The sequence below is a fragment of the Zalophus californianus genome, chromosome 3 (genome assembly GCF_009762305.2).
Source record: "Zalophus californianus isolate mZalCal1 chromosome 3, mZalCal1.pri.v2, whole genome shotgun sequence".
Lineage (NCBI taxonomy): Eukaryota > Metazoa > Chordata > Mammalia > Carnivora > Otariidae > Zalophus > Zalophus californianus.
The window spans coordinates 69,963,942-69,976,337 of NC_045597.1; the positions used below are offsets into that span (position 1 = coordinate 69,963,942).

At 39.0% G+C, this 12,396-nt stretch overlaps 1 protein-coding gene across 1 annotated transcript in view; it reads right to left on the minus strand.

The window, feature by feature from the left end:
• Nucleotides 1-3,929: 3,929 nt before the first annotated feature.
• RXFP2 (relaxin family peptide receptor 2) overlaps nt 3,930-12,396 on the minus strand; it is a 63,998-nt gene continuing 55,531 nt past the window's right edge. Inside the window, exons 16-18 of the mRNA XM_027590487.1 lie at nt 11,933-12,343; nt 8,723-8,941; nt 3,930-4,189 (exon numbers count right to left, since the gene is read on the minus strand). Coding sequence (XP_027446288.1) covers nt 3,930-4,189; nt 8,723-8,941; nt 11,933-12,343 — 890 coding nt within the window. The remainder of the gene's footprint in view (nt 4,190-8,722; nt 8,942-11,932; nt 12,344-12,396) is intronic.

Consider the following 12,396-nt stretch of genomic DNA (forward strand, 5'->3'; position numbering starts at 1 on the left):
CATTGGTTCTTTCTGAGAACTTATATTATCTCAGGGAACCTGAGAGTTGGATGATCCTTGAACTTTATGTAAACTTTTGGATTTTTAAGCCACATGGACCTTCAGTAAGTGGTTTAATCCACATTATAGATCTTCCCAGAAATGGGACAGGACATCAATTTATGTATATGATCCTAAGGAAACTCAGTTATAGGGAATTGAAGAAATTTAAAGGTATTTATCTGAGGTCTTATAAGTAGTTGATGACTGACCTGGAACTATGGCACCAGCCCCCTGAATTTGACTCTGTATTTCCTTGCCCTGAAGGTATACTGTCTGTAGCAGGAAAGTAGATAGCTTCCATTACAAAATCATTACTGAATCAAGTACCCTAGCACCATGAATTCAGAGAATTAGTAAACAGGTGAAAGTTTTATTGGTTCCCAGACAATCCAGAAATAATTTCTTTTTGTATCCAAACTAATTGTGAGTTTATAACTCAAAGTAGTTATGCTTGTTCAGGTCCTAGAGATAAGAGGTGTCATTATGAACTGGAGCCAGGCTGTTCAGATGGCATAAGGCAACCGTTCTTGGATCTGCAATTTTGTCACTTGGCCTTATTATTTTCGATTTCTTTATTTGTAATTGATTTCTTCCATATGTGTCCTGTAGAGAATATCCTGAAGACTATTCTAATGAAATACACTGAATAATAGGTTTCAATCAGCTTACAGGGCTTTAGGAAGTATTCCTCAAGGACTTTGAGATCTCCTACTTACAAAGCCATTTAAAAGAATACTCTAATTACATTTTATATTACTGGTTCAGAAGTAAATATTATCTTTATTAAATATGTATCTCCCATCTTTCAAAAACAGACTATCAGACAATTGACATGTAAACAGATAAATATAAGGAGAAATCTTCGTAATCAGTCTTTCTTTTCCTTTTTCAGGAAATAAGAAAATACAAATATTTATCAGCAATGCTTTTTTTCTTGAGTAAAATTGCCAGAAGGCTATTTGTTAAATAGGACCATATGCCCATTTATGTTACATTAAAAAAATAAAACTAAAGAGAAATATGTCTTATATGTATTCCTTGTTAATTTTGGAAGGTCCATTTCCTTCAGACCTCTCTTGGGGCATTTATAAAATGATAGGGAGCATATGATTGGTGACACTTTACCGTTTTTCATTTTTATCGTGTGCATTCTTTGAATCTTGGCATTGCTTACAAACTTGAGGATGATAAGCCAGAGTGAAGGATCACATTGGGTGAGATAAATTCTTGACAATGTAGCATGAATATATATATGTAGCAAATCATCAAATACTGACTTGATCTGATACCAGAGTCACCCTTAAGAGACAAACATTGGGGTGATGGGTCTGCTTTTGTGGCTCCATTATATGCTATAGAGACTAGGTAGATAAGGCTGCAGTGTTGGGGTGGGGAATGGTAATACTGCTCCCTGGGAGCTAAAGTTTAGCTATGTGTAATCCCACTTAAATCCCCTGGTCATCAGGGCCTCTTTCAGCAACCACAATGGGCATAAACTATTTTAATTTTGATTACAAATAAACTTTAAGAACAAAACAAAGTGATGTAAGTAAGCTTGGCTATGTCTAACACACATAAACCATGTATCCTCTTTTTGTACACTCATTTGAGACTCCATGTTGATTTTTTAGAATATCTTTTTTTATTTCAAGACCGGACATCAGTAATGCACAGAAACATGACGGGGATGTGGATTGGGCGATTTGCCCTCATTCTTTCCTACTCAGAGATGGCATAGTCTACGGCCTCTTACATTCTCAAGTCATGCTTACATGCTGTTTATATTGTCATGGGAAGTGGTTCAAGAACAGAGGTGGTATTTTCATAACCACCCAGAAATTTTGGGTTTAGAAAACAAGTCTAACCTAGTGCAAAAGACCTTACTCAATCCAGACGAAAGACTTATTTGCTAAAATCAAATGTATTTCTTACAGGCTTCTATTTATACAGCAGTACAGAATAAGAGTGTAGATCAGTAAGCCATTAGAATTCAGTTTTATGCTATCTGTTAGCATGCTGCTGACCAATATATAGCTTCAATTTTTCTGTGAAATATGCTTCCAACTTCCCTAACACACCGGGCCTTGTGCTTTTCATGTTCACTACTTAACAGTTGAGAGTGCAGACATTCACAAACACAGTTCCCAGATGCTTGGTGCGTGGGCCATGCCTGATGCTTTTCAAGAATAGGAAACACGCATTTGTGCTAAGATTGAAATACCCTGGGCTCAGGGTCGATTCCTTATTTATGTTCCTGATGTTTAGGAAATGTATTAGGAAACAAATCATCTGATGATTGAGGACTGGCAAAGGACATTTAATAAAATGTCAGCAAATATAGGAAAGAAGTTGGGAAGTAACTCACCATAGTGAAGAGACAAGATGGAGGAAAGTTTGAAACCATAGGGGAAAAGGGCAGCCTACCTAATGGGGAGGAAAATTATTTGTAGAATCCTAATGGAAAGATTTCACTGATGCAAAAAAAATATTTCACTTGATCAAAACACAATGGTTTTTTTAGTCACTATTAAGTAATAACAGGTAAATTACCAGAACTTCTGTGACATATGAACTCTAAGATTCTTTCTTGGCTGCTACTGGATCCACATAATAAGAAGTAATCTGGAGTTCTCAGTCAGCTGCTTACATTCCACTCATTAAAGGAACTCAGAGTGAAGCAAGCAATGAAGACATTCACTTACTGCCTCATGCTTTGGGAAAAGGGGGAAGAGAAAAACGTAAGATATGTCTTGTTAACTAGGTGTTGTGTTTCCTAGCTATATTCTCTATCAGGAGAAACATGGTAACAGCCAATAAGCACTCTCTGTAGTCTTTGTCAAACATAAAGCAATATACGGACAAATGCAAAATATAACTTTATTTACCTGATTTTTTTTGTCACATATAAACTTACATGACAACAACATGTCCAGACCATCACAAGTACTTTTCATTTTCAAAAATCAAATCCAAACTTACTGGCCTTTTTGCTAAAAACAGTGGGAATCTCTCTGAGTATGCAAATGGTCCCAATCAAACCACTATTCTTAAATCCCCTTTAATACCTCTCATCCGTGTGTTCTGTGAAGGCAGAACTTTCTAGCAATAGGAATACAGCTCTAAAGAAATTATACCTGAAAGATATTAAAATATAGCTTTGGCAGGTAGGGTGCCCAATTTTTTGTGTCCTGGGCAATCTGAAGAAAAATATCTTGTTTGAGATCCCAGCTCTACTGACATTAAATAATAGCCAAGAAGGCAAATGGTACTAGGCTTAGTCAGTGTATCTCTCTGCTTCTATGTTGGATGTGATAGCCTTGTGTAAAGAGCTGCTTTCAAAGTTTCCACTCCTCCTGGCCTCTGGAGGGCTGGGCTTGAGGAAGGTGAACATCTCAGAAATCCTTTTCCATCAGTACAGCAGGATGCTGATGATTTCATCTGACATTGAAAAAGCAAGGGAAGAGATGCCAGGCTTATGCTATTATGGTCACACTGGCATTAGATGTCATGAATGTTTTTATTTTGTGGACAGTGCAACTCAACTTAAAAGCAGACCATGAAGTGCCAACATGTGGGGGTTCACCAGTAGGTTGGTAGTTTTGACTAGCTACAGACCAACTGCACATCAGCCTACTATATATGGATTCACTAGTGCATTTCAGGAACATAAGGGTGAGAAGAACCCATAGGTACAGTTCTTGGCACGGTTGATAAATAGTACAGCTGCCATTGGGTTGTGGTGCATGCCAGAAGTCATTCTGCTGTGCTCTCTGTGCAGAAATGTTTGCTGTTGGTGGAGATAAAAAGCATTGCAGATGTCATCTTCCAAACGCTGTACTTTTCTTATAAGTAGTCCACTGAACAAGTCCAGGGATCTAAAACGATTACTAGGAAATTGGTTTCACTGTACCATCCCCAAGGGTTATTTTGTTCAAAACCCCAAGTTTAAGTGAAGAGGAGTCATCTGTCCACACAATGGATGTAGAGAGACTCTTTTTTTTAATTTTGAAAATCGATTTCCTCCGATGTTTGTGCAGCAGCTGTTTCAACTTGTCCTTGAAAAAGCTGGTTGTGAGAGTGTAGAGGATTGGGTTCAAGGCACTGTTTACTGGAAGGAAAAAAATGACTATCCAGGAGGTGATTGTGCCTGGAGAGGGAAATGAAGTGTGGAAAATTTCATGAAGTGGAAATTTTAAACAACACAAATAACACGTAACATTTTGTAGTCAATGTTATTTGGGGAGGGCTACCTAGTTCACTTAAGTTTTCTTTCACCTTATTGAAAATCTCTCTGTGGGAGGAGCATAGGAGCTATGAATCCAAGGTCCTACCATTCTGAATTTCAGGAAGTACTGGGTAGTTTGTTGTAAGGTCAAATGAGAGGAAATATGTAAAAAACACTTCATAGATGTAAGTTGATATGTAATGTATTTTTCTTGTTTTTATTGCTTTTCTTAATAGAAAAGTAAGAAAATGAGGAAATACTTCTTAATCAGTAGATCAGTGTTCAGGAAATGTCTGGTCCAGGGTCAGATCTGACCTTGGTCTTAACTCCACTCCTGAAGGCCTTATTGCCCCGCGCCTGTATTCCAACCATCCTATCCAGAGTGGAGGCTGAAAATGTGAAGGGCAAATGAGAATACATCTTCCAACTTAATCAGTCCTTTTGTGTGAAGCCTTACAGGTACATTTAGAATATTAAGGGAAAGATGCCACAAAAAGTCCTTTGTGAGGAGAAATTTGTGATGGTAGTGTCCTTTCCAAATACATCATGCACTTGGTTAAGATGAAGTGTGTTTTCCCCTTTATGCGCAGCCCGCTCTTAGGGTCAGACACTTAGCTACGTGACCATGGGCAAATCACCTAAGCTCCCTGGGCCTCAACTACCCTGTCTGCGAAAGGGGCTGATGATAACTTACTTGATCGAAGTCAGGGGGCTGGGTCAGAGTCGGCGGCTCTGCTGACGTCCCTCTTCAGCACTAATACCTGTGGTTCTCTGACCCCACCACACTATGCTGCCTCTTCCCACATCTCCAAAAATGCAAACAACTCCCAGCTCAGGTGAAGAGCTGGATCGTAAGGCCAGGGATACCTTCCCTGTCACTCTCCTTTGTCACCTTCTCTTTCCTCCCCACCCTCACAATTTTCTTAGCCTTTAGATACCGTTACTTGTTCTTCTTTGCCCTGCTTTTTCCTTCCACCCTTCCTGTTCTTCTCTTTCTTTTCTATTTTTCTTGACTGTTTATCTGACCTTTCTTCCTCTCTTTCCTCCTCTCTTGTTATCTCTCCCTTCTCCTTTTTTCTATGTTTGCCTTCCTCTTTTCCTATCCCATCTTCTCTTTCTTGTCCTTATTTATTTTTTTGAACTGGAAAGAATATGGAAGAAAAATATCTATATTTAGCATATCTTAGATTTATTAAAGTTTCATATTACTATATTACTTGTATTTCATTTTTAAAAATTAGACAATATGGACAGTGCATGGTTGAAAAACAAAACAAAAACAAAGCAAAACAGAACAAAGTAAGTTGTTTTTGTCTGTTCTGTCCCCAAAGGAAATTGTGACCAGGAATGAGACTTCCTATTCAGCCTCAAGGTGACTCACTAATGTAAAGTCAGCAGGTGAGTTCTGAGAAAGGAAGGCTAGTGCTGGCTTATTTTTCCAGGCTGACCACACATACTATCAGTGACATGCCATAGTGGAGCACACTCCAGAGTTCTTGGGGGTGAGCACAAGATGGGTTTAGGTCAGTGAGTGCAGCATTTCCTACAACACATGGGAAGTTAGGCAAACAAGAAGGGGCTTAGTCAAAAATGATCAGGGCTACTCTCTTAGACCCACTGAAGTGTCCAAGACAAACCTCAAAGTACTGCGCTATAAATGTAGAGAAAGACTGAGGTATGGCCCAAGAAGGTTTTCACAAAACATTTTTTTTCCTATTCCAGTTTCCCATCATGATCTGAAATGTCGTAGGCTTTCCAGGGATGATGATTACTCCTGTGGCTCTCAGATACCATGGATCACCAGACATCTCTTGATTCTAAATCAGACAGTGTGATGGGCTGAATTGTGACCTCCCAAATTCATACACTGAAGTCCTAACACCCAGGACCTCAGAATGTGACTGTTTGGAGACAGACCTTTAAAGATATCATTAAGTTAAAATAAGGCCATTAGGGTTGGCCTTAGTCCAGTTTGACGGGTGTGTTTATAAGAAGAGGGAAACTTTCCTATATGAGAGATACTGTGGGAACACACACAGAGGAAAGGCCATGCGGGAACACAGTGAAAATGTGGCCATCCTCAAGCCAAGGAGAGAGGCCACGACAGAAATCTGCTGACAGTTTATTCTGGACTTCCAGCCCTCCAGAACTGTGAAAAATAAATTTGTGTTGCTTAAGCCACCCAGTTTGTGTTACTCTGTTATGGCAGCCCAAGCAGAGTAATACAGAGAGGAAAAGCCTCACAGATTTGACAGACTCACAGAATATGAAAACTGGAAGGAATTTGAGAGGCCGTATGAAAATCATCTCCATGAGGTGAGGTGACGTCCCTACATTTCCTCAACTGCTCAGTGGTGTGGTCACGACAGAAACCCAAGACTCCTGCCTCACAGGCCCCTGGGTGGCTTAGTCGTTAAGCGTCTGCCTTTGGCTCAGGTCATGATCCCAGGGTCCTGGGATCGAGCCCCTCATCGGGCTCTCTGCTCGGCGGGAAGCCTGCTTCTCCCTCTCCCACTCCCCCTGCTTGTGTTCCCTCTCTGTCAAATAAATAAATAAAATCTTAAAAAAAAAAAAAAGGACTCCTTCCTCCCTTGGTCCTTCTTCCACCACACAAGGCTGCCTCCTCCCACATTCAAGAGAAGCAAGTGACTGAGGTGGGGAAGGACATCAAAAGGTGTAGAAAGAGAAGTTGGGGAGGTTGATGAGATCATTCCTTTCCCACACTGTTCCACCACTCTTGGACCAGCTCAGCATCTTTAGTTGAAGAAGAATTTATTAAATAACATTATGTGAAACGCACTGTGGAAAGATGAACAAGACATGGTCCCTAACATCCTGAAGCTTATAATCTGAAGGAAGCAATGAACACATTAAAAAATAATGCTGGTAGGCGGTTCAGATGAGGCTAATAAGTGAACTATGAACAATATGTAACAGACATTTAAGCAATTGAGTTGGATGGGAGTGGGTTGGAGAGAGGTCTGGAATGGTGCTATAGGGGAGTGAGTATTTGGGTTGAATTTTGAAGTATGAGAAGGGGTATTTAGTACCTAGAGTCTTACAGGTTGAAGATACAATCCAGGTGGAGGGAACAACTTCAGCAAAGGCAAGACATCAAAAAGGTGCAGAAGAAAAAAATCCCAATGATTCTAATGGGCCTGGATCCCAGAATACATGAGAGTAGAGTGGGAGATTAACATTTCTAATGCTGATCCCAGCATTTGGACTTTATAATCCATGAGCAATGAAGGCCAAAGGCCATTTTAGTCCTGTTGAATTTGGAATGTAAGAATGTAAACATTGAGATGCTCAGAAAGTTGTAGTAGACCGGATAACTCAGACTGGACAATTCATCTTTCCTCTTAATTAACTCTGCTCCTCACAGCCACCTGGCTCTCCCCAACCCCAAGTGATGGCACACACATTCTTATGGCCTCTGCTCTCCCCGCCTACTGGAAGGTCCAAGTAGTCAGCCCCGATCTCTCTTTTGATCTGCACTTTCACACCTTACATGGCTCCAGGGACACCTCTGCCTTGCGGTCAGGCTATATGGACAGGTTAAGGGGAAGCTGGGGATGTTGTGTGTCATTTTGCAGTGAGGCATTTGACAAGGCCTCCCATGACTCTGTGCACAAGCTGGAAGGACATAAACTGTTACAGCTGTTTGGTACTTATACATTCATCACACTTTTATAAGTGCTTCTGAAGGGCCAACCCCATGCATGAGCCTGGGGTGCCAAGATGAATAAGACACAATTGAGCCCCGGATGGACTCCCCAGGTGGAAAGTCTAGTTCATTGAGAGTCGAGCCAAAGCCCTGGGCGGCCCCTGCATGGCTGTGATTTCTAGGTCCTAGAAAGGGATTCAAATGAAATCCTAACTCATGAAAGGTTTTTTCCTCTGGTTGAACTAGGGGTGTGAGTGGGAAACCTGGCCTTTTTGATGAAGCACTTGAACAGAACATCTCACACTCTGCAGAGTGGAGCCTCATGTGACAACCACAGGGCAGGGACCATGAAATAGACGGTAGTTCTTAACCAGGGGTGTGTGCCTCAGAATCACAAGGGGAACTTTTCCAAAATCCCTGTGTGTAGCCCTTTGCCCCTATAGATTAAATCTAGAACCTGGGCATGTATATTTTGATTGTTTTGGTGTACTCTTGGTTAAGAACCACTATCTAGCTCAGGTAGAAATGAGACACTGAGTCTTAGTTTTGTTTTTTTTGTTGTTTTTTTTTCCCCAGCTCCTGTTTTCTTATTATTCTTGTCTGGATTGCACCACTCCCCAGTTTCTATCTTAGAATACAGATTATAAAATACTGAGGAAAATAATAACTGTTTGTACCAAAGTTGTAGGTATTTACAGAGAATTTACTATATGTCAGGCACTGTATTCTGTCCTCATCAGGGAGTGTAAGATGGCACAATGTACTTGGGAATAATAGAAGGGACTGACCTGGTATTTCCACCCGGAAGAGGGAGAGAATTTTAATTACAAATACAGGAATCCAGCAGATGGCATCAGAGAACACTATAAAAAAGAAACGATTTGCAACAGCCACCTCTCTTCCAATGTGATTCCTCACTTCCGAAGTCTGCAAGGCAGTTTTTTTAATGGAACAGAACATAATAGTATAGGAAAACACAATGATGAGAAAAGCCAGCAAGTTCACACCTGTTGGGAAAAGCACAGCTCTTAACATCTCAGGGGTAGAAATCAACAGTAAAAATACTGTGTTACACAGATGTTCATTTCGGTGCCTCTTCTTACGCTGTACTACCAAGAAGCATTTTGTGTAAGCCCAGTCATAATCAGCTAAAAACCTTGAATCTAAGGCTATAAGCTAACTGAATTGGGTTTGTCAGATACCAAAAGATATTTAAAATACACAAACCCTTTATGAAGAGTTACAGAGCTCTGAAATTCAGATCTAGGTGTATCATGAGGTGAATTTTAGCTTTTTTAAAGCCAGAAAAAAGCTATTTTCATTTTTGGCTCTCTGCAAATTCAAATCTTAATGGATTACTGTAATCATATGTACATCTCAAAAAATAAACATGACCCCATTTCTTTATCTTATAAATATGAACAAGATAACCTTGGAATAGCAAGAAGATAATAGCTTCAGAAACATTATTTCTCATGGTTTTTTTTTTTTCTGGTCCCAAGTAAAAATAATACATAGAACAAAAATCCATTCTTGTATTTTTTCTCAGATAGCTTACAGTAATTTAAACTAAAATTCAGAACCCTTTAGACTTGTTTTAGAAAAAAAGAAATAAGAAAAAATAAAAAAAACAACTATATGGTTTATTTTTTTAGGGTCAAATATGTTTATACAATTCTCACTTAACATCATTATCTTATAATGTTGACTTCTTAGTCACTTTGTTATATTCTTTCTATAATAAAATTCCTAAGAGTAATGATCTTATTCTTCACTGTGAACATAAAATATGCTTACAATTTCAAAGTTGCTTAAAAAAATGTTCTTCTGAATCTAGACTATATGTAAAAGATGGGTGAAGTCTAGGGGAAAATTCTATAAATTCCCAGTGTTCTGTTGTTTTTATTCAAGGTATTTCACATTCTACAGAATCTCATAATAAAGCCATACAATAGAATTTTATAAAATTGGTTTATGTTAGGCCTTTTGTCAGAAACTTCAGTTAAGAATAAAAGAAAATGACTGTTAAAGATGATCCTCTGGTGCAAATTATGAAAACAGATGTGAACGGACCAAAAGTGTGTGTTCTAAAAGCGCCATAGGGATGTGAGTGGTTAGCAATAGAGGATACTGGGTAAGGGGCATATGGAAACTGTACTAACCTTGCAACTTCTAAGTCTAATTCCATTCTAAAATAAAGAATTCATTTAAAAACTGTGTATTCTTATACTCTTTAAAGATAAGAAAGGGCTCTAGGACTCCTCTCATAGGTAAGCCAAGTGTATATAGATGATGATGAGATACGTGTGTGTGTGTGTGTGTGTGCGTGTGTGTGTGTGTGTGTGTGTGTGTTACTATCTCCTTTTCTATCTGGAATACATCACAGGTGCTAAACCCATTTTAGCCTAACCCACCCCCTTTAACCGTAAGGTCTAGCCACACCTAACTCCTTGGCCCTTCATCTGGACTTGTTCCTTGTCTATGGGCCTCTACATCTACTATGTCTTTTCCTGGAATAGACTTCACTTGGCTAATGCCTCCTTATCATTTGGGCCTGAGGATTTGGACTCATTTCTATTGGAAAGCCTTCCCTGGTGCTCGAATTTGGGGCTCCTAGAACATCCTGTACACTTTCTTTGTGGTATTTGTGAGTCTGTGATGTAAGAATGTATTTACTTGTCTTTATGCCCTTTTCTGGTGGCAGGTCTGTGAGGGCTGATCTATTGTATCTCCAGTACCCAAAATTGTGCCTGGCCTATAGCAGGTGCTTAATAAATCCTTGATGAATCAGTGAATGTAGTGGTGTTTGTGCGTGTGTCTATGAAGTGCACCTATGCTAGGAACAGCTTACAATATCCATGAAAAAATAGCTATAGAACAGGGTAGTATGTAAAGAGTATTATTAAAATGGTGCTAAGAAAGTGTATTTCTCAGAAGAGAAGGAATAGTTAAAGATCTGGGACTGGTGGTTAGAGTCATTTTGTTTTGCGTTTGAGTGATTAATTTACAGTTGATCTTGGTAGTAGCAGGAAGTCACTGAAGGTCTTGGAGGGGCAAACACAATCTTTTTGATACTCAGGTAGTGAACAGGTTAATAGGAGAGAGAAAGCCTCCAAGGCCAGAGGACTAGTAAGGGCTAAGGTAATAAACCCTATTAATAAGCCCTTTGGAGTTGAGGTAGTGAGGTTTTAAATTAAGCTGGTAGTAGGTACAGACTGGAAGAAATAGAAGACAGAGGCATATTTTAATGAAAAACTATTCAGTGAAAAAGAAATGATGATAGAGCTTATTGACTACTTAGATGAGGGGAAAAGATGAGAAAGGGAAATTAAAATGATAATACTGCCCTAGTTAAAAAATGATGTGGAAGTCATCTTAATTTTAAGCATGAGGGATACTTATTAGGCAATAACAAATGTTTTTTGTTCTAAAGAGCTAAACCTCTCATTCACTTTTTTTTAACAGAGAAAGTAGGATCTTTTCTAAAAAATTAGGGGGAATTAAGAAAACTGAAAAGCAAACAGTTTTATTAAGTACTCTTATGTTGTTGACTTTAGAGCTGCATTTACCAAAGGCAATACACTTTCCTGGTATTTCCATTCTGGTAATCTCCTGCTAGTGAGTTTCCAGAATTTTATTATTATTATTTACTTAACTCATATCTAGATTGTAAAAATAAATGATTTCAGATAACTTGGTGAGGTCGCAGCTCAAGGCACTAAAACTAGAATTCCTCCAGCTCAGAGTCACAATGTGAATATCAAAGGGTCTTACAGATAATAAAACATCATCCAGACAGTATGCTTTTGTTTCTCATACTAAATCTCTATAATAAAAAGTTAAATAAAAACTATAAATAGTAAGAACTTTTCTTTCAAAAAGGACACAGTCTAGAGTATAATCTTTTACTTTCTGAAGTGGACAAATACACACTTGCTGAAATTTCTGTTGTTTCTATCAGAATTACGTTGGTCCAGAAAATGAAACATATAATTTACCTAGGAAAATTCCAAGAGAATACCCTTTGCTTCCAATATCTTCTGTTTGGTCATAATAGAGTGGGAAACATACGCCATTTTTTCCATAAAAGTTTCCAAAATAATCCTCATTCCAAAATGGAATCACAGCTATTAAAAATCCCACAATCCAGATGCCAGTGAGGATGACCGAGGTCTGCCATTTTCCAGGACGAATGTTACTGAAGGGAAAGACTATGACCAGGAACTTCTCCAAAGTCAAGTACGTCAGCAGCAGGACAGAGACTTCAGTAGACAGCATGGCCAGGAACCCCATGAGACGACACTGTAAACTCTCCATCCACAGCAAAGCATACTTCTGATACTGCCCGCGGTATTTTATATCAAAAAAGCCAATGAAGAACAAATAAACACCCATCAGGCAGTCTGCACCTGTTAAGGAATTAATACAGTATCTGTTGATAGTTCCCAGCATCTCTGTTTTG